The 19,628-nt window shown below is 43.8% G+C and overlaps 1 protein-coding gene across 1 annotated transcript in view; it reads left to right on the forward strand.

Annotated features, from left to right (window-relative positions):
- Positions 1-1,246: 1,246 nt before the first annotated feature.
- The window catches only part of LOC118807931 (axin-2-like), a 28,382-nt gene continuing 10,000 nt past the window's right edge, over positions 1,247-19,628 (forward strand). The window contains exons 1-6 of the mRNA XM_036570119.1: positions 1,247-1,483; positions 3,090-3,952; positions 9,731-9,871; positions 14,169-14,271; positions 17,587-17,727; positions 18,810-19,276. Of these exons, the coding sequence (XP_036426012.1) occupies positions 3,138-3,952; positions 9,731-9,871; positions 14,169-14,271; positions 17,587-17,727; positions 18,810-19,276 (1,667 nt within the window). The 5' untranslated portion in view covers positions 1,247-1,483; positions 3,090-3,137. The remainder of the gene's footprint in view (positions 1,484-3,089; positions 3,953-9,730; positions 9,872-14,168; positions 14,272-17,586; positions 17,728-18,809; positions 19,277-19,628) is intronic.

Below are 19,628 nucleotides of genomic sequence, written 5' to 3' on the forward strand. Positions count from 1 at the left end.
AAGAACCCTTAAAGAACCCTTTTTTTTCAAATGTGTAGCAAAAGAACCTATTTAAGACAGAGAATCTTTGAGGTTCAGTAAAACATGCTGAACATGTTGCACCCTCAGTCGAGTGTTGGGGAAAATGCCTTTGTCAGCTGGCCTAACTCAAACCTAACACATATGCTGTAGCTTTTAGATACCTTTTTAGGTTATAACAGTTCAAGTTTTGTTGTATGAAGACTAATTAATCTACATAGCATTTCGATGTCCAACAAAGCAAGAAACATTTGTGTGATCACTGAAAACATCGTTTTGTGCAGCAGTTAGCATCCGCTGCTAATGGTAAGCAAATTAATCAAATGTAGCTAGCAAGAAAGCCAAGTATCATGAATATGCATTGTTTTTTTAACAAATAGTATTCAAATACACCACAGAGAAACCATATTATTATATTGTGTTGTTCAAGTGAATCACTGCTCTTCCATCTTTTTGTTGCTCCACAAATTAGCAGGTAACGCCTGCGCTTTGCTAGCATTTCTGAAGCACCCTCAGTGATTTCGTTCTGGAACCAGTGTGGGCTTCAGTAGGTGCTGACTTTAGGTCATATTTACGCACATGAACACCACCACAGTGTCATATTTACTAGTAGGAAGCTCTGATTTTTCGATAAGTTGGGAGCATATCAACAAAAAAGCAATAGTAGCTGCTGATAATCTGGTCAAACAGTCTGCATTTTCCTTATATTATGTTCTTTAGCCTACACTAGCACATTAGCACATACTGAGACTTATTTACAGCCAAGATGGTAAAATGGACATAAAATGTTGGGGCTCCCAGGGTGCACTGGATACTCCTCTGGATCCAGTGCACCTGGTTAATATGTAATGCAATGTCTAGAAGAGCGATAGTGGGTTGAACCGATGCATTTTTGTTGAAAGAACAAAACGGCTCTTCTTAACATTTGGGTTGCGACCCCTGGCCTTGAGTTATGACCTGGCTTTGACTGTAACCAAAGGAGAAAAGCAGAAGGGAAAACTGTAACCTGTTAAGCTATTTTATTAAAAAAAATAAATAAATAAATAAATACATAAAGAAACAGGATGATAACTAAGTGAAAGAGAGAATCCTGCACAGAAAAGAACTATCAGGATGAACCCACTTCAGCCAGAAAATGATGAATTACGGCAAAGCTCCGCCCGCGTGGCCACGCCCCCCACAGATCCAGAGGAGGATCCAGTGCTCTCTTTAAGGCAGCTCAGTGCTGAATGGGACATGAGAAGGTCCGCACTACACGTCTCCCTCTCTTCTCTCTCTGTCTTTGCCCTGATCGAGGACTTCATACAAACACTGCACCGCATTCCTGACCTGTGTTGACGGATTACTCTTGATTTCGGAGTCTTGTTTTGTGGTTTGGATTATTCCGTTCTCCTCAGTTTAAGGCTGCAAACATACTACGGGACGTTTCTTTACTTTTCCACCTCCGAGGAGCCCTGAAAACATGGTATGATCTGCGATCCACGTTGTTTTTCTTCTCTTATGTGCTCTAAATGTGGTGTGAATGTCAGCAGTTCAGGAGTTTGTGTAGGCTTGGGGGCTTCAGTGAGTCCCTCAGCAGAGTCAATGTGAACTTTCAGTCTGGAAGTGTGGAAACGATCAGAGTTCTGAACATGCTGCGCTTGAAACGCCTCTCCAGGCTCGCGCGTGAGTGGTGCGTGGTCTTTTTTGGAAACAGTGCGCGAGCTGGACACCTTTGCACGCTCCCATTGCTGTGTATCGACGAATCGTTTGCAGATTTCTGTGGCCACTTCTTTTTCAGTCAGCTTCTTATTCGAATTTTCCCGTTCCACCTTAAAATGGTGCAGCAGTTACAGTCTGGCGGCTAACACCATTTAAGGTGGATCGGGAAAATTCGAACAAGAGCTGACTACAGCTTATGCTCACGAGCTTGAAAGATCAAAGATGTGCGTGGCTCGCGCTCGCCGCTCTGCGCTTTCATCTGCGAGAAGTTTTCTCTGCACGTTCCGCACGCAGAGGAGCTCGTGCACGGTATGGAAGAGTGGCGAGTGCATCTTTACTGCTTTTTTATGTTTTTATCTTCATTTATTTGTTTGGTTTAAACCGTCCCTGGTGCGTTTTGCTGGAAGGAGGTTTATTTATGGCTTTTTTTTTTATTTCTGATTGAACCGTTCACGCGCGTTGATGAAGCCCAATTCATTTTGACCGAGCTCGTGCTTGGAAGTTTCGCAGAACATTTGCACTTAGAAAGTTACAAAGAAGCTGAACGGAGGTTGTTTCTTCGAGTTTAACGTTTGCACGTGCAGAGAATGCATGAAAGAGTGAGTGATAGTGCATCTTCATTGCTTTTTTCCTGATCAAACAAACATCTTGATTGCTTTTTTCTGATTATGCGGATCTCGTATTGGCAGAAATGCTCTTTTTGGGGATAATGCATGGCTTGAATGGGGGAGATAGGGCGCTTTCTTCTTTCTGATTGACCCCATCCTGTGTATTTGCAGCGATTTAGGGCAATGCAAGCGATGGAAGAGTGTTGACAGGGGGAGATGCATGTTGCTTGTGCTTGCTAGCGAGGCTTGTTTGTGGCAATACAAGGCTTGGGAGAGTGATAGGAGGGTTGCATCTTCTCTGGTTTGCGTTTAAGGAGGTATTGGAAGAGTGTTAGGAGGTCTGTCTTGCTTTTATTTACGTGTATGTTTTAATAAATGCGTGCTTCGTGTTTGCAGAGAGGCTGTGCATGGAAGGGTGGTACGTTAGAGCTTTGCATCTTCATCGATTTCAACTGATCAAGCCATTTGTGCTCGTTTTGTTCAATGCAGTGTCTAGAAGAGCGATAGTGAGTCTGATTGAACCGATGCATTCGCAGCGAAGCTCATCTGGTGCTCGTGCATGCCTTGGACGAGTGAACAGTGGGTTTGCATCGTGCTTTCTTATGATTTTATGATTGAATCAGTGCCTGCGTGAGCCAAGAAGCTTGTCTGAGGGTTCATTTTCCAATGAAATCGATGCTAAGGGGGTAACATGAATGCAAGGCTTGGCAGAATGATCCGGGCTTGGAGTCTGATTAACATCCCCATGCTTTGTGTTCGCAGACCGGCTCGTGCTGGCGCCGTCCGTAGAGGCACCCGAGCAGGGCGAGCATGAGCCGCGCGCTGGCGGAGCCCGTGGGCGCGAGCTTCCGCGAGGACGCGCCGCGCCCTCCGGTGCCCGGGGAGGAAGGGGAAGGCCCGCGCCGCGTGGCCACGGAGGTCCCGGTCCCAGTCACGCTCACGCTCCCGGTCCCGGTCCCAGGCTGCAGCGCGAGCCGGAGGAACGAGGACGGCCTCGGGGAGCCTGAGGGCAGCGCCTCGCCGGACTCTCCTCTGGCCCGCTGGACCAAGTCCCTCCACCTGCTGCTGGGCGACCAAGACGGCGCGCACCTCTTCAGGACGTTCCTGGAGCGCGAGAAGGGCGAGGACGCGCTGGACTTCTGGTTCGCGTGCAACGGCTTCCGGCAGATGGACCTGAAGGACGGCAAGACGCAGCGCGTGGCCAGGGCCATCTACAAGAGGTACGTGGAGGCCAGCGGCGTGGTGGCCGAGCAGATGAAGCCGGCCACCAGGAGCTACATTAGGGACAGCATCAAAAAGCAACGCATTGACTCGGCCATGTTCGACCAGGCACAGACCGAGATCCAGGCCACCATGGAAGAGAAAGCCTACCAGATGTTCCTGACCTCGGACATTTACCTGGACTACGTGCGCTCCGGCTGCGAGAACGCAGCGTACGTCCACCAGAGCGGCCTGGCGGGTCTCAAGGTGATGTGCGGCTACCTGCCCCCGCTCATCGAGGACAAGGAGTGGACCTGCGGAGACCTGAAGGCCAAGGCGCTGGCTACCGTGGTGGGGCTTTCGGCCAAGAGCCTGCGGGCCACCATGACCCTAAGGACCACGGAGGGTCTGGAGCGCGGATGCAGGTAGAACTTTCAGATGGGATGGTATTACTTCTCACTTTAGCCTCTTAAGCCTCTTTAGCCTTATACCTCACCCACATAACTACATCACCTATATGGTAGTAATTACCTATTAATATGTAGTAGTTACTATATAATAAGCCTTATTAATGGACAGGTTATGTATCGCTGGTTGATGTGTTGTCTATTAGTGTCACAATGATATTGCTCAATAACAAAAAACATAAGCAGTTGCAATACACGTCGTTAGATTACTTTAAATTGTTTTTAAACGCATGTTCATTTACAATGCTTTGGTTCTCTTTGGTGCAGTTTAAAGAGAACAGTCTGATCTAAACAAGCTATATCAGATTTATAAGACATTCTCTTTAGCATAGAGTAGCAACACTTAGCAATGAGCTCATTGGCTCTATTAAAGAAGCTTAGATATCTTAGATATTGCCAGGTGTCATGATATTCGTTTTTATCTAGAATACATTAGAACATATAACAGCTGGTGACTTATATGTACATAATGGGTGGTAGTAATAACACACTGGCTGGTAAAACTTATTTCCACAGTTTTACCATTTAGCGAAAAGTGAGCAAAGACACCAGAAGCTTTAGAGCTTTGTTCGGATTACAGATGGTTGTGAGAGACCACTCTGTGGTTCGAAACATACATGTATGATTGCGGTCCCCATATGAACAGCTGTATGGCTCCGTATGTTGCCTACAATATGTTAAAAATATCACGATTTTTGACAACATGTCCTTTATACACAATATATATCACAGTATTTTATTTTTCTGAAGTCAGAACAGTAGTAGTGGCAAATATACTACACAAAACTATACATAAACCATGAATACAGTGGTGTTTATTTAATGATTCAGGTACTGCACATGCAGTTGGTCAGTGTTACTGATATGCTCAGAAGGTGTATAGTGGCGCATTGTGACATAATTTACCACAATACAATAAAATATTGTCATATTGCCCCTCCATCTATATGTTTATACGCTAGTGGATACATTGTTATACATACATAGTAACTTGTATGTAGGGAATCTATTAAACGCAGTCAATTTGTTTGGAGAGTTTTAAGTATGTGTGCATGTATTTAGCCCTTTGTGGGGACCAAATGATGAAGACATGAACTTTTTGATGTTGCCTGCTCCTCACAAGCGCAGCGGCATGTACACAAATTCATAAAGAGGCGCATTCATACCCCACGCAAAGCCTAGAACGCACAGCACGTAACACTTAAACGTTACGGTTTATTTATATAGTGGCTTCTCAAACCCCAAGTCGCTTTAAAAACCCCGTAAACAGAACACTTTAGAATTAAACATAGCAAACCAGAGACAAAATAAGAGTCTCTGTGAGAGACACTCCATCTCACCCCCTCTCTCTCTCGCTCTCGCTCGCTCGCGCGCACACAAACGCATTCTCTCGCACTTGAACTGCAGAAGGGAGATATTTTAGTTTTTGGTCCAAGATGAAAGATAAGCCGTTTGAAGGAAGCCTTTGTGTTCTGTCGTACAGACAAACTTTCCAAAGCGCTGTCTCGCAGCTGCACCAGCCTGACACTGAGGGTTGTGTAAAAAGCCGGGAGAAAAAAAAAAGTAGTTTTGGGGTTTTTCTGCATGATTTTCAATCAAAGGCTGGTTTTAATAGGACTGACCGAACTGGTCTTGGTACATCCACACAATAAAGCAGCGGACATCTGGAAACAATTACAGTGCAATGCACTTGAAGTTCCCCCCAACACCCCCCACCTCCCCCACCCCAGTTTCTTTTGTTGTGTCTTAAGACAAATCAGAGGGAGTAAACAGAACGCGTCCTCTCCGCTCTCCGCTCCAGCAGCGCCGCGGCTCTTTTTTTTTGGGGTGGGGGGAGGATTTTAAAAGTGGGCAGATGAATACTGCTCTAAAGCTTAAGCAAGAACCATGACCAAACGGTTTCAGACCGTGTGTGTGCGCGCGCGTCTCCGTGGAGACAAAGTGTCCTGCTGCTGCTGTTATGAAGACGATGGGGGTTTAGCTGACATGAGGGCATCTCCTGGTGTTTTCTCTAAGAGAGTTAGAGAGAGAGAAAAGGAAAGGAAAGGGAGAGAGAATGAGAGGAGAGAGAGAAAAAGAGAGAGAGAGGGAAGCCAGTGAAAGAAAGAGAAGTCAAGAGAAGTGAGGGAAAAAGTAAGAAGAGAAAGAGAAGGGAATGGGAAAGAGGGGTAGAGAGAGAGACTGGAGAGAGAAAGATAAAAGGAAAAGGGAGAGAGAGAGAATGAGAGGAGAGGGAAAGAGAGAAGGACAGAGAGCGAAAGAGAGGGAGAAAGAAGAAAATGGGAAAGAGAGGGAAAGAAGGAGGGGAGAGAGAGAAAGAGAGAAGAGTAATAAAAAGAAAAAGAAAGGAAAGAGACTGAGGAGAGGGAGAAAGAGAAGAGAATGGGAAAGAGAGGGAGAGAAAGATAAAGCAAGAGAATGACAGGAGCGAAAAAGAAAGAAGAGAACAAGAGAGATTGAGGAGTGAGAGAATGAGAAGGAAATGGGAAAGAGAGAGAGACTAAATGAAGATAGAAAGAGAGGGCGAGATAGAGAAACTGAGGAGGGAGAAAGATGAAAGGAGGAAAAGGGAGAGACACTGAGAGAAGAGAGAAAGAAAAAGAAAGAAGGGAAAGAGAAAGGAGTAATAAAGAGAGAAAGAAGGGAAAGAGAGACTGAGGAGAGGGAGAAAGAGAAGGGAATGGGAAAGAGAGGAGAGAAGGAGACTGTGGAGAGAGAAAGATAAAAGGAGAAGAGAGAGAGAGAGAATGTCTGAGAGGAGAGAAAAAGAGAGAGAAAGAGCAAAGAGTAATAAAGAGAGACCGAAGGAGGAGAGAGAGACTGAGGAGAGGGGAATGGGAGAGAGAGGGAGACTAAACAGAGAGAGAAAGATGAAAGGGGGAAAAGGGAGAGAGACTGAGAGGAGAGAGAAAGAAAGAGAGGAAGAAGGGAAAGAGAGGCACTGAGGTAAAAGAGAGAAAGATTGATAACAAGAGGAGCGAAAGAGAGGGAGGGTTTTTTTTGGGGGGGGGGTGCCTCCCCTTTCCCCACGGTTTGAGCCAACTCTGTGTCTGTGACGGAGTTTTTATCTGACACATGTGGAACTAATTTCAAGCCCCCTCTCAGACCCCCCCCCCACACGCAAACTAACTCAGAGCAGGACTCTCTAAAGCGGCCTGGCAGAACTGCTTTTTTCCTACAGGACTGTATCTGCTGCTTTTTTGGCTGTTTCTGCTTCTGCTGCCTTTTATCTCCTCTGTCTGAAAAATCCCTCTGACAGAGACTAAGCCAGGTTGAGAGAGAGAGAGAGAGAGAGAGAGGATAGGAAAGGGGGAGGAGATGATGAAAGAAGGGAGAGAGAGAGAGAGTAGAGTAGGAGGTCAAGGCCTAAGGCTTTAGTCATGCTGTGTCCCTCTTTTTTCCCCTCTGCCCCTCTTTCTTTCTTTTCTTCACTCCCTCTTTCTCCCTCCATTCCTCACTTATTTCCTTTTTTCTGCCCTCTCTCCTTTCCTCTGTCTTTCTCTCTTTCGCATGCTCTCATGTCTTTTCTGTTTTTCTTCTTCCTCTCATTTCCTTCCTCTCTTCTTTTTCTCTGTTTCGTTCCTTTCCTCTGTTCTTTCTTTCTCCTTCTCACTTTCTCTGGCCTTCTCTTTTCTTTCTTTCTTTCTGTTTCTCTCTGTTTCTTTGCTTTCATCTGTTCTCTCTCTCTGTTTCTTTTTTCTCTGTCTCTCTCTACTTTCTTGCTCTCTTCCTTTCCTCTCTCCTTCTCTATTTCTTTCCTTTCAGCTGTTCTCTCCGTCCTTCTCTCTCTCTCCCTTGCTCTGCCTTTTCTGCACATCTCTTACTGTCTCTCTTTCTTCTCTTCTTTCTCTCTCTCTCTGTCTTTGTTTCTTTTTCTATTTCTTTCCTTTCCTCTGTTCACTCTTTTTCCTCTCTTCTGTCTCTCACTCTCTTCCTTTCCTCTTTTCTTCTCTCAAGCTTTCATTTCTCTTCTCTTTCTTTATCTCTCTCTCTCTCTCTCTCTCTCTCTCTCTCTTTTCACACATGGCTTTGCGTAGTAGGCATGTCTCATAAAGTTCAGCTCTCTTTTCTCTCCCCTCCCCTCTCTCTGTCTCTCTCTCTCTCTCTTTGCCAGGAATGCAGCACAGCAGGAGAGAGGAGAAAGAGAAAAAAAGGAGAGAGAGAGAATAAGGGAGGGGGTTAGAGGAGTGGAAAGAGGGGAGAAAGAAAGCGAGGCTTTAGAGAGGAGAAAAGTGCGGGAAGCTTCACCCAAACCAAATAAGAGAGGTGGGGGTCTGTAGACAGCAGAAGAAGGGTGAAGGGGAAGTGCTTGTTGGTTGTTGACACACTGAAGCTGCCCTAACTTTTCCTCCTCCTTTCTTCTCCGCGGGGGTGGACGCTGACAGAGAGAAAGCTTATAAACACGGCCGATAAAGCCTCCGATAGCCAGCCGCCGTGAGGGCTCTGAGCAGCTCCGTAACGCTGAACAATGATGGGAAAGGTCATGGTGAAGGAAGAGGTGTCGCAAAGAACGTAACGTGTCAGCTCAACAGTTCAGTTAGAGAGTTAAAAAGTTAAAACTTTGGTTTGTCAGAAACTTTTTTTAATTAGAAGAGTTTGATGTAGTATGTAAACACATTTAAAGTTCCAAAACTGTTCATACAGTCCAGATATGGAAACTAAGGAGCCTGTTTTCAGCTTAGTTTTTGTGATGTCACAAAAATCAACACATTCGTACACATATATTTATTCACGTATTCAGTTGATAGCAGTTTAGCCCCGCCCGTTCATGCTGAAGTTACAAGGAGTGTTTCACCCTAGACTGCTTTTTGTATGAGACATAGTACAGGACAGCCAATCAGAACATAGCTCATTTGCAAATGCAATCCTTAAAGGCACGGTAACAAAAACAGCCTGTTTAATTTGAAAGGAAAAACGATTTATGGCGTATTATATATTAACTATGATGAATCTGTAGTTATGAGAGTGAGGACCCACATATAAGGGTTTAAGGGGGTTAAATTCAAAATACATAAAGACGATTAATATGTAAACTTAAGACAAAGCAAAAATATAACGGCATGATACACTTTCATGATATACAAACCCCTTTGATAAGTCGAAACAGACAAAAAAAGTGCTACATCTTAATAAATAATATCAAACTATGAATACAAATATTGTAATTTACATTTCACATACTGCACTAAATCCACATAAACAGGACTAAGAATGCTTTCTTTGTAAGGAAACTTGCAGTCGGTCATTGTTTTTAAGTACTGGCAGTACTCTACAATATAGTCCGACAAGCATAATATGACATAATTCATCACAATAACAATAAAATATCGTCATGTTGCCCAGCCCTAGCTTACACTCATTTAAAAAGGTTAAAACGTTTGTCAACACATACTATACATACATATCATGAACCTCACACTATATAACAACTAGTTTCATAAAAGTACCTGAATAGTAAGTCTCAGAGTTAATAACTCTATAATAGAGCCTATGGTTTAATGAGTTAATCAATTCAACAAAAATGTAATGGTGGTACTGATGTATTTGATGGTGTAACTGTAATCAACATATTCAGTTTCTAATATTAAACAGCTCAAACATCAATGTCCACATCCTCAGGCTTATTTTCCAGTAACTACATGGAAAACAATGCAAAGTTATTGTTGTTGTTAAGTCAAAGGTGCAGGGAAATGGAAATTTAGACATTAATAACACGTTCTGCTGTTGTGTTCTCAGGGCTCAGAGACGGGGCGACCCGGCCAGTCCATACTTTGTGAACTCGGGTCATGTTTTTGCACCAGCCAGCAGCGCTAACGACAGTGAAGTGTCCAGCGATGCCACCACGGATGACTCCATGTCCATGACAGACAGCAGCGTGTAAGTGCCCTGAATGTTTTTTGTCATTTGTTTTTTTTTTTATTGGGGTTAACATTAACACTGTTGGAGGAAAACAGTCCCAGATGTCTGTTATTAAGATGCTGGTAAGCAGGGATTAATAGAGCAGTAAGGATAGTTGTGAAAGTGTTAATAGGACCATCTCTCATTGGTGGACGTGGTGAGAGTCCTAGTGTTGATCTTCAGTTGAGTGGTGAGGAAAGTGGGATTAGATCCTGGATTAGCATTACAGAGTTTGCATAGTGTTACAAACGCAGTAAAATGAATAAAATGCAGATATTTAAGCGCAGTAACCCAGTGTGGCTTTAATGTTCTGCTTTTCTGCTGTACAATAAATACATCATCAATTATCGTTCAGATCGAAATGATATGATTGTAAGCAATTGTCTGCTGATAGTGATATTCTGATATTATCATGCATCCACAGTAGACCGGCTTTGGATGGGCGCAGAGCACTAGCTTAGCATTAGCGAATTAGCTGGTTGTAGCATGTTATGGTGTTTAAGATGATTTTTTTTCTTTCCCCAAACTTTCTATGAACTCTTAAGCAGCGTTCTCACAAATTCATTAGGTTTCTCTTTTTTGATCCCAGCCCAGCAGCCTATTTTCGAGTGTTTGTCTGTTTTTCTCATCACTATCTCACTGTTTCCTCTTCACAAATCTGCGCAGCAAAATTAGCTGTTTGGTCTTAAGTCTATCTCAGTGAGAGTTTTTTGTTGGGGGGGGTGTGGTGGATGGGTTTGGCATGGCATGAAAGTGGGGCTTACCCGCTCAGTGTTGCCGCGGTTTCTTCCCAGCAGCCCTAGCGTGATGAGATCAAGTGTCAGAGCGCGTTTAGTTTGGAGAAACGGGCGGTGGGGTTGGTGGTAGACGAGCGTTTCTCATTCCTGGACTCATGGACAGCTCACCTGGGGTTTCCAATACTAGGATTAGCATCGCACTCCCTCATCATGAACCCTCCAACACCCCCTCTCTCCCCCCCGCCTCATCCCGCCCCCCCTCTGTTTTTCAAAGGAGACTTGCGTGGTAGCAGGGAGCCACAGAGAAGGGAGTGAGGAATAAAATGTGTGGAGGATGAAAGGCTTAGCTGAATGGCGCTCTTGGCCCATTGTTCCGCTCACAGAGCTTCGGAGAAGGGGGGCAAGAGGGAGTCTGACTGCTTTGAAAATTAGTTGCACAACTGAATCATTTGGGGTGCGGTGAATGCGGGGGGGGCATACACTGAAGAGAACGAGTGTCTCAAAACACTGGTTGTTTTTTCTTTAAAAACAAAAAAAATGTAAAACTTTGCTAAAGTAACTGGGCGTCTGCGTCGCTAATCTGTCCGTTTCTCACTCAAAGCACTAGTTCCAAAAATGCTAACACGGCTAATAGGAACTGAAAGCCGCTAGCCGCTAATTAGCATGATGTCATTTGCATAATGCTAATTAGGGGGCTACTCGGCCCTCGCCCATTATTAGCCACGTTAGCGTGAGAAATTTGATTTCGATCAGACCGCTACTCCATTAAAGGAGTCGTTCTTCACCCAGATATGCTAATGTGGCTAACTGTGAATGAAAACTGAGGGTGGCCAGGTAACGTGACCTCATTTGCACAGCATAACTGACCCCCCTCTAGCCTTCATTCATGGTTTTGCTTTAAAACAAGGAGTTGATTTCGATCAAACTGCCACATTAAAGGAGCATCATTTCTTCTAGCAGACACTAACAAAGCTGGTGACCAGCATGATTTGCACATTGACTCCCGCTAGCCTCCCCTCATTGTTTTACTCTAATGGAGTAGTTTGATTTTGATCTGAACTGCTCCATGACCTTCAAGCAGACATGCTAATGTGGCTAACACTGAAGAAAAACAGCTGGTGACCAGGTAGCATGACCTCATTTGCACATCATAACTCACCCCCACTAGCTTTCATTCATTGTAAACAGTCTGATTAGCATTTTTGTGGAGAAACTACTTTTAATACATGTTAATAAAAAGTCAGATTTTTTTCCATGACTGGAGTTATCCAGGGTTTTTGGTTAACATAGCAACCAGTGTTGACCAAAGGAGCCATCGTATGGCTAATTAATGTGCTTTTACATTAAATTACTTGAGGAAAATGTAATACAGTGCACGCTTTGCTGCACAAACTAAGCTGTATGTCGCCGTAAGTAAACACTCTGCATGGTTTTCTCCTTTAGATGATTACCACTATTTTCCTGTTTCATTTTTTTGTTACTTTACAGATGAGTTAAATCACAGAGTCCCATTTTTATGCAAGTAACTGAATCTCTGTGATAAACTTGTATTGAAAAAAGGCTCCTGCCAGGCTTGCCCACAGATGGCTGGACTCTAATAATCTCTTCTGGCCCTTTCTCCTCCTGCCGAATGAAATCATTCTTGCTCCTGTCCCATTGTGAGGACAGTAGGATTTTTACGACGCTTATAAGACGCAGCACACATTTGAATCTCGGTACGAGATAAAGGAAAAAAAAGGAAAGGTTTGGGGAGGGGGGACTGATCACCCCCCCTTCCTTGCTTATATCTTATTTATGGATTTACTTGGACTCTGGGGAATGCAGCAGTGCCAACTTCAAACATTACCTTATCTTACAAACCAACCTTTTGATGTTAGTGAGATCTGAGGAGCCGCGAGAGGCTGTTGCCAAATGAAGATGGCAGGGAGCGCATATGCGCATGAGTGTGAGATTTCAAAGAGGGGAGAGAGAGAGAGGGAGAGAGAGAGAGAGAGAGAGAGAGAGAGAGAGTGTATGGGATAGGTCAGACTCTTCACTCTTCGGAGTTTAGATGTAAATAGCGTCTGACTGAAACAGCGATTCTGGGCTGATGGAAACGAGTCCGGACACGGCGAAATTACGCGTCAGAAATGTGTCGTTTAGTGTGTTTAATCATAAAAGAGGGAAATATGAGGTTTGTGCTCCAGAGTGTGAACAGCCTGCGGTTAGTGCACTGTGCTTATCATATTAGTTCTGGCGAAAAGTTGGCTTAAACTGCTTAACAATGATTGTCAACAAACCCAGTTTTAAGACAATAACTTAAACGTTAAAACTTCAATAACATACATTCACTGCCTACATTCTCTACTCCAGAAAGATCTTGTCAATAAAGGAGATTTATTTATAAGAAGATTTTTCTAAATTTCTGCGTAAGTCAGTGGTTGAGATGTGAGTCTTTCAGAGTGGTTTGATGTTAAATGGTTCATTGTTAAGAAACTTACAGACTCTGATTTTTTTAACAGCGGTGGTGATAGGAACCAGAGGTCTACAAAGCAAAAAATACCCAATTTATTTACTATCCAAAACCACCAGTGAACCTACATGTCTTCTGAGATTTTACATGTGACATTGATGATGATAACATAGTGGTAAATCTAAAACAAGTAGTTTTCTTTGTGAAGCATTTTGTCTTACAGTGCCAATGTTTTAGGCCAAAAAGTTCTCAAAACTATGGTAAAACAGTGTCTCAGACATCAGGCAGTATATATAAGCATTTTATGTAGTAACTTGAAGTGAAGGAGCTTTTAGAGGTGGACGTCTGGTTCCTATCACCACCACTGTGAACAGTTCTGACTCTGTAAGTTTCTAGAACAGAGCATTTCACATGAGACCACTCTGAATGGCTTTGTTTACATTTTAACCATTTAATAATACAGAAATTCTGAAAAATTAGTGCCTTTAAGCCTCTTCACATTCAACAGCGTGTTTTCAGGATTAGCCATTAGAAAGTGAAGCCCGCTGTCTTGGTGTTTGTTCCGTGTGGTGTTGGTGGGTTGCTCCAGCCTTTGATTCCTCTGTGACGCCCTCAGCAGGGGAGAGGGCTAATGTTGACGTCGCTTTCGTCACTTCAGGCAGTAAACGGTGGCCCCCAGGGGCCCATCAGAGGTCATTAAGCCCATCTGAGGTGTGTTGTGCTGCTAATGTCCTTAATGTTGGAGAAACTGAAATGGCTGGGGGTCAGTGGAGGTGGTGGTGGTGGTAGGGGCAGTGTTGACGGAAGAGTTACTGAAGTTCTTCGTCAGGGGAGAAGGTCGTGGTATGTGCCCATCAAAGCAAGTTTCCCCTCTCAGAAATGTTTTTGAATAATAAAAGATAATGGGTCAGCAAAGCGTTTCCAAGCCAAACCAGCCCTCCTTTTGTTCTCGTAGGAGTATTAGTTTTGAGTACGAAACTCGATGCTCTGTTTAGTCTGAAGTTGAAAAGTTTTTTTTTCTTTTTTTTGATATTATTTTGGGTGTCCATGATTGGGTCTTTTAAAGCGTACTTTTGTTTTCCGACAGAGATGGGATTCCTCCGTACAAGCTGGGCACGAAGAAGCAGCTACAGCGGGAGATGCACCGGAGCGTCAAGATCAACGGACAAGTTTCGCTCCCCCACTTTCCCGTAAGACTCGTCCCTCTTTTTCCCCTACATCCTCCACTTCTCCCGCCGCACTCCCAGATCAATGGCTCCCACTGCCAGCTGGGTCCTTCTCCCCATGTGGGAATGGTGTTTTATTTTTCCGAGCTCATGTTTTGACAGAATATTATATTCTTCCGCTTCCCTCATTTTCATATAAAAGACTATAAATGAAAGACAGTATTAGCATATGAATTTTTTTCTCCACTCTTTCAAACCCTCCCCCTCCCCCCTGCCTCAAGTATCTCTATAGATGTCAGGAAATAAACCTACCGATGCTTTTGCACCCCAGCGCTTGTGTGGCGATAGGAAGGTTTCATTCTGATTAGTTCTAATTCTAGAGCCTGAGTTAGATTCTAGAATTAGTCTACAGTTCTGATTCTAGAATCTAATTCAAGTTCTGATTCTGCAGCCTGACTCTGGTATTGATTCTAGACTCTAAATCCAGTTCTGATTCTAGAATCTGACACCAGTTCTGATTCAAGCATCTAAATCCAGCTCTTTTCTAGAATCAAAATCCATTTCTCTGATTCAGATTCTAGAATCTGACTCTGAATCTGCTTCTGACTCCAGTTCTGATTCTAGCCTCTAAATCCAGTTCTATTGTAGAATCTAAATCCATTTCTCTAATTCAGATTCTAGAATCGGACTCTGATTCCTATTCTAGAACCTGACTCCAGTTCTGATTCCAGAACCTGACTTCAGTTCTGATTCTAGCCTCTAAATCCAGTTCTATTGAAGAATCTAAATCCATTTCTCTATTTTAGATTCTAGAATCTGACTCTGATTCTGTTTATAGACCTGACTCCAGTTCTAATCCTAGAACCTGAGTTCAGTTCTCATTCTGGAATCTAACCCCAGATCGGACTCTAGTTGTAGATCCAGATTAGAGGTGCCAAAATCTACCGACCTGCAGAGTTTAGTGCTAGAACTACTAAATGTGGTAAAAAAAGGTTCTTTGAACTGATACCATAGAAGAACCAGATGGATGGTTCCCGAGAGACAATGTGAGATGTACAAATATGAAGAACCTTTTTTAAATGACTTCTACAAAATACAAAGGTTCTGTCCCAGTCAAAAGGCTTTTTCTCAAGCTAAGAACCATTTAGGAACCCTTATGTGTAAGAGTAGATCAGATTGGGCACCACTGTTCTAGGCTGGTCTCAAAGGTATGATGCAATGGGGGCGGGTGATGTTCCAGAGGTCAAGTGGTCAGGATCTGGAAGCGAGAGCGGTAGCTGATGCTCGGCGAATCAGCCGGCTAACTCCCCCCACCGACTGGCCTTTGATCAGAGGCTGAATGCAGGCAGCTTGTGTGTGGCTTCTTTGGTGACAACCTCCAGCCGAGAAACCCCCCCGCCTCTTCTCTCTCTGCGTGTTTTTGTCGCAGTAAACCCCCCCTCCTTGCTGCCCCTCCCCCTGTCCCCCCTCTCTCTCTCTCTGATCTCCCCATGGTGTAGGGCTCAGCGGGCTATGGGAGTGCGTTTGGTAGGAGGAGGAGGGCTTTTTTTTTTTTTTTGAAGCTGCAGCTCATGAGTTTTTGCAGCGTTTGGTGAGGTCGAAGGTTGCAGTGGCAGAAAACAGGCAAAGTCACTTTTTTGTGTGGATGTGTGTTTTTTTTCCTCCTCGCTCTTCCTCTCTTTCTTTTTTTAATCTCTCCCCCCTGATTTTAGGCTTATTCTCCCATGATGCACTGGGCCCCAGGCAGCAGGGGCCCCATGCAGCCGGCAGAGGCTCTGGCCGGAAGCTTCTTTTTCTCTCCTTTTCTCTTTCTTCTCCATTTCATCCATTCATCCTCGCAATGAGGTAGAAGACCTTCACAAAACAAAAGTATAAAAAAAGAAAAGTTTGCAAAGAACACTGAAGAAAATAGATTTTCTTTTTCTCTGCCATGTCATCCGTTCTTCCTTGCAACAAAGGAAAGATATTAAAAAAGAATAAATCAAAGAAATGAAAAAATGACAGGAAAAAAACAGGAAACTGCATCAGTTTAAAAATGTCCCAGTGTTTACAAAGGATTCTGGGACAACTGTACTGTACTGAGGTGTTGTATACTCGTTCATCTTTCCTTCTCTTCCGTTTGTCTTTGCCACAAAGAAAAGGAACCACACAAAAAAGGTAAAAGTAGTAAAGCAAAAAACAGGAAACAGCGTCAGGATTCTGGGACGACTGTACTGTACTGAGGTGTTTTATACACAGTGGGGAAACAGATTACCGCTCCTCTCTCTGATCTCTGTGGTCCTCGGCTCCGCTCTCCGTCCCTCCATCCCTCCCTCCATATCGCCCTCCATCCTCTTCCTCCTTTTTTTCTCCTCTTCTTTTAATTTTGTCCCCCTGCTCCTTTTTTTCTGTCTATCTGGCTTTTATTCTGAGATTTAAAAGCCTGTCCCCCCTCCCTCACCCCCACTCCTTGCGTGTGTTTGATGTTTGACAAGGGTTCTTTGAAGCTGGCTGACTTCAGAGCCTCCACGCTGATGGCATGGGTGGTGTGTGTGTGAGTGCATATGTGTGTGTGTGTGTGTGTGTGTGTGTGCGTGTGCCGGTCCAGCTTTTGCCCAAGGCTGGCAGTACTGTTGGCAGTTGGCATTAAAGGAGGAAGAGGAGAGGAGAGAGATGAAGGGTATTCGAGGATTCAGGGTCAGTGCAAGAGCTTAGGTTCTAGGTGGAAACACTAAGAAATGTACAGACATATGTGCTGTATATCAGTTCCACTCTGTTCTCTGTTGGTCTCCAGCTTTATTCCTGGAAAGCCACATAACTGCACAGTTTAGCACACTTGATATAGGAACTGTTGGAGCTGAATTAGTTGTACCTGAGGAGTTTGTGTAATGTAATTTGTTAGGATTTGATTGATTGGTTTAAGATAAAATATCTGTGTAATTTCCTAGAATTTTCTCAAATAGCCTGGATTGAAAGCACATAGGCCAAATGTTTACACCAGCGTCACACCTCAGGGCGCACTCAATAACAATGACAACATGGCCGAATTAGCACGTTTAGGCAGCTTTTGTTATTCCATTAGGGTTAAGTGAAGACCATTCACTCCACATCAGTTCAGATTCATACTGGACTAAAATCACTCCACAGTGTTACTCCCAGACTGCAAAACTACACACACTGAAGATTCATACTGGATTAAAATCACCCTGTCGGTAATCACTTAAATTACAGAACCTCCCTAGATAAAACTAATCCAGCTCCAATAGAGCTTTAATCTATTAGCCAATTATGAAATCCTTCAGCTATCTACACCTCCCTCTTCCACTCTAACTCATTCTCTCCTGTGTTTTTGGTCCACAGAGAACACACCGGTTGCCGCGAGAGATGGCTCCAGTAGAGCCGTCCGCGTTTGCTGCGGAGCTGATTGCTCGGCTGGAGAAGCTGAAGCGCGAACAGGACACGCTCAGCTGTCTGGAAGAGAGACTGCAGCAGATACAGGAGGTGAGGAATAGAAACCATGTGTCTCTTTATGTTACTTTAGGTCTGTACACCCAAGATGGATTAATGGATTATCCCATTAACACAGCAAAATAATTTTGGCAGGGCAGGGCTGCATTCAGCCTTGTCACATCACAGATTCTCTATTATGGTTTTAATGTATTGCAAAGTATATCACAACTTGTAGCAATATCAGAGCAATAAGATGTTTTGTTCATGTTGTGCAGCACTATTAAATATTATAAGGTTATTAAGCAGCAGTATCCCATCTGTTTGCTAGAAACATCTATCAGTGCCTGATGGTGTCCATGCACAGCTCACAGCCACACCTCATCATGCTTAGCCTTGTAATCAAAGGCTGACAAGCTTCTTTTGATGGAGAACCTGAGGGCAGCTCTTCTGCTAAGTGCCTAGGCCTCACTTCTCAGCCCCTTGAGTCATGTGACCTGTGACCCTTGAACTGCGTAACACTTTATTAGAAGTGTGCACGTTAAGGAAAGAAACATAGCTATGTGTCTTAGACAGACAGCAATGTTGTCTGATCATTAAGTGCTCATTAGGAAGCTGATGGATCAAAGTGTGGAGAATTAGAACTGCCCTCAGTTTGGAGCCTTAAAATTAGAAATCTCAAGCACATGAGGTCAGGGGCACTTAAAAGACTATATTTACTATTATCATTTTTGATATGTTTTTTATACGCAATTACATAATTACATTATTATAGCTGGTTACATAATGAAGTACATTTCATCTACATTCTGCATTAACCTCAAGACTGACTGTTTTCCACTAGTCTTGATGTCAAATTATGACAAAAAAACAAAGCAGACGTGTAAAGGATGTTTTTTTTTTTTCACAAAACAAGACATTATGGCATTTCATCACATTCAAATCATAGCAAATTGTTATCTCGTTTACTTATAAACTCAAATGTGGCATGGATTGAAACTTCAGCATCTGCATTTTCACACAATTTCTACTTCTCAACTTTGGAACTGAGAAATAATTCATATAAAAAATAACATTCATCCCGGTTGCTGGAGTTGGCTTAACCCAAGTCTTGACGTATGATGTATGCTCCATAGGAAGAAGAGCGAGATGAAAGTGAGTTAGCAGGCCCCCAGCAGCCTCCCCCCTCCCTCAGCCTCCTCCCGTCCGGTTTCTGTGAGGAAGACCCTCAAGCCATCCTGGACGAGCATCTCTCCAGGGTCCTAAAGACCCCCGGCTGCCAGTCCCCTGGCGTCCCAATCTATTCCCCTCGCTCACGCTCCCCAGACCATCACCATCACCACCAGCACCATCACCAGGGCTCTGGCTCCAGCCCCTTATCCACTGGACCCTACTCTATCCCGGGCAAGATGCCTCCGGCAGGCCCCCGGCCCTCCGCCAAGCACATCCACCACCATTACATCCACCACCACCACGGAGCTCCACCCAAGAGCAAGGAGCAGATCGAGGCAGAGGCGGCACATCGAGTGGCTCAATGTCTGGGGTCAGCGGGCTCAGATTACTCCTTCCAGCGGTGCCACAGTCCGGCCGAGCTTACAGCAGGGTGAGTTTCAGTAAGCACAACTACACTTGCTGCTACATATGAAATTTCTTGTATCTTGAATTATAATACTGGACAAAATAAATGTTGTTATTTTCAAACATGAAAATCCTAAAAAAGTCGTTCTACTATAGTCGCTTTTATACTTTCAGTCACATTTGTATATTGATTATTTGTATTTTTTAAATAATTTAGAACTTAACTTAAATAACTGAATTGGGCAGAATTGAATGATGGTGAAATTTAAGATTACATGATCTGAATCGAGAAACAGAATCAAAACGAATCATTGTGAGGTCAGACATTTACACTCTTATAATGTTATCTTGACTGATATCAAACCATTTTCACATGT

The sequence above is a fragment of the Colossoma macropomum genome, unplaced genomic scaffold (assembly GCF_904425465.1).
Source record: "Colossoma macropomum unplaced genomic scaffold, Colossoma_macropomum, whole genome shotgun sequence".
Lineage (NCBI taxonomy): Eukaryota > Metazoa > Chordata > Actinopteri > Characiformes > Serrasalmidae > Colossoma > Colossoma macropomum.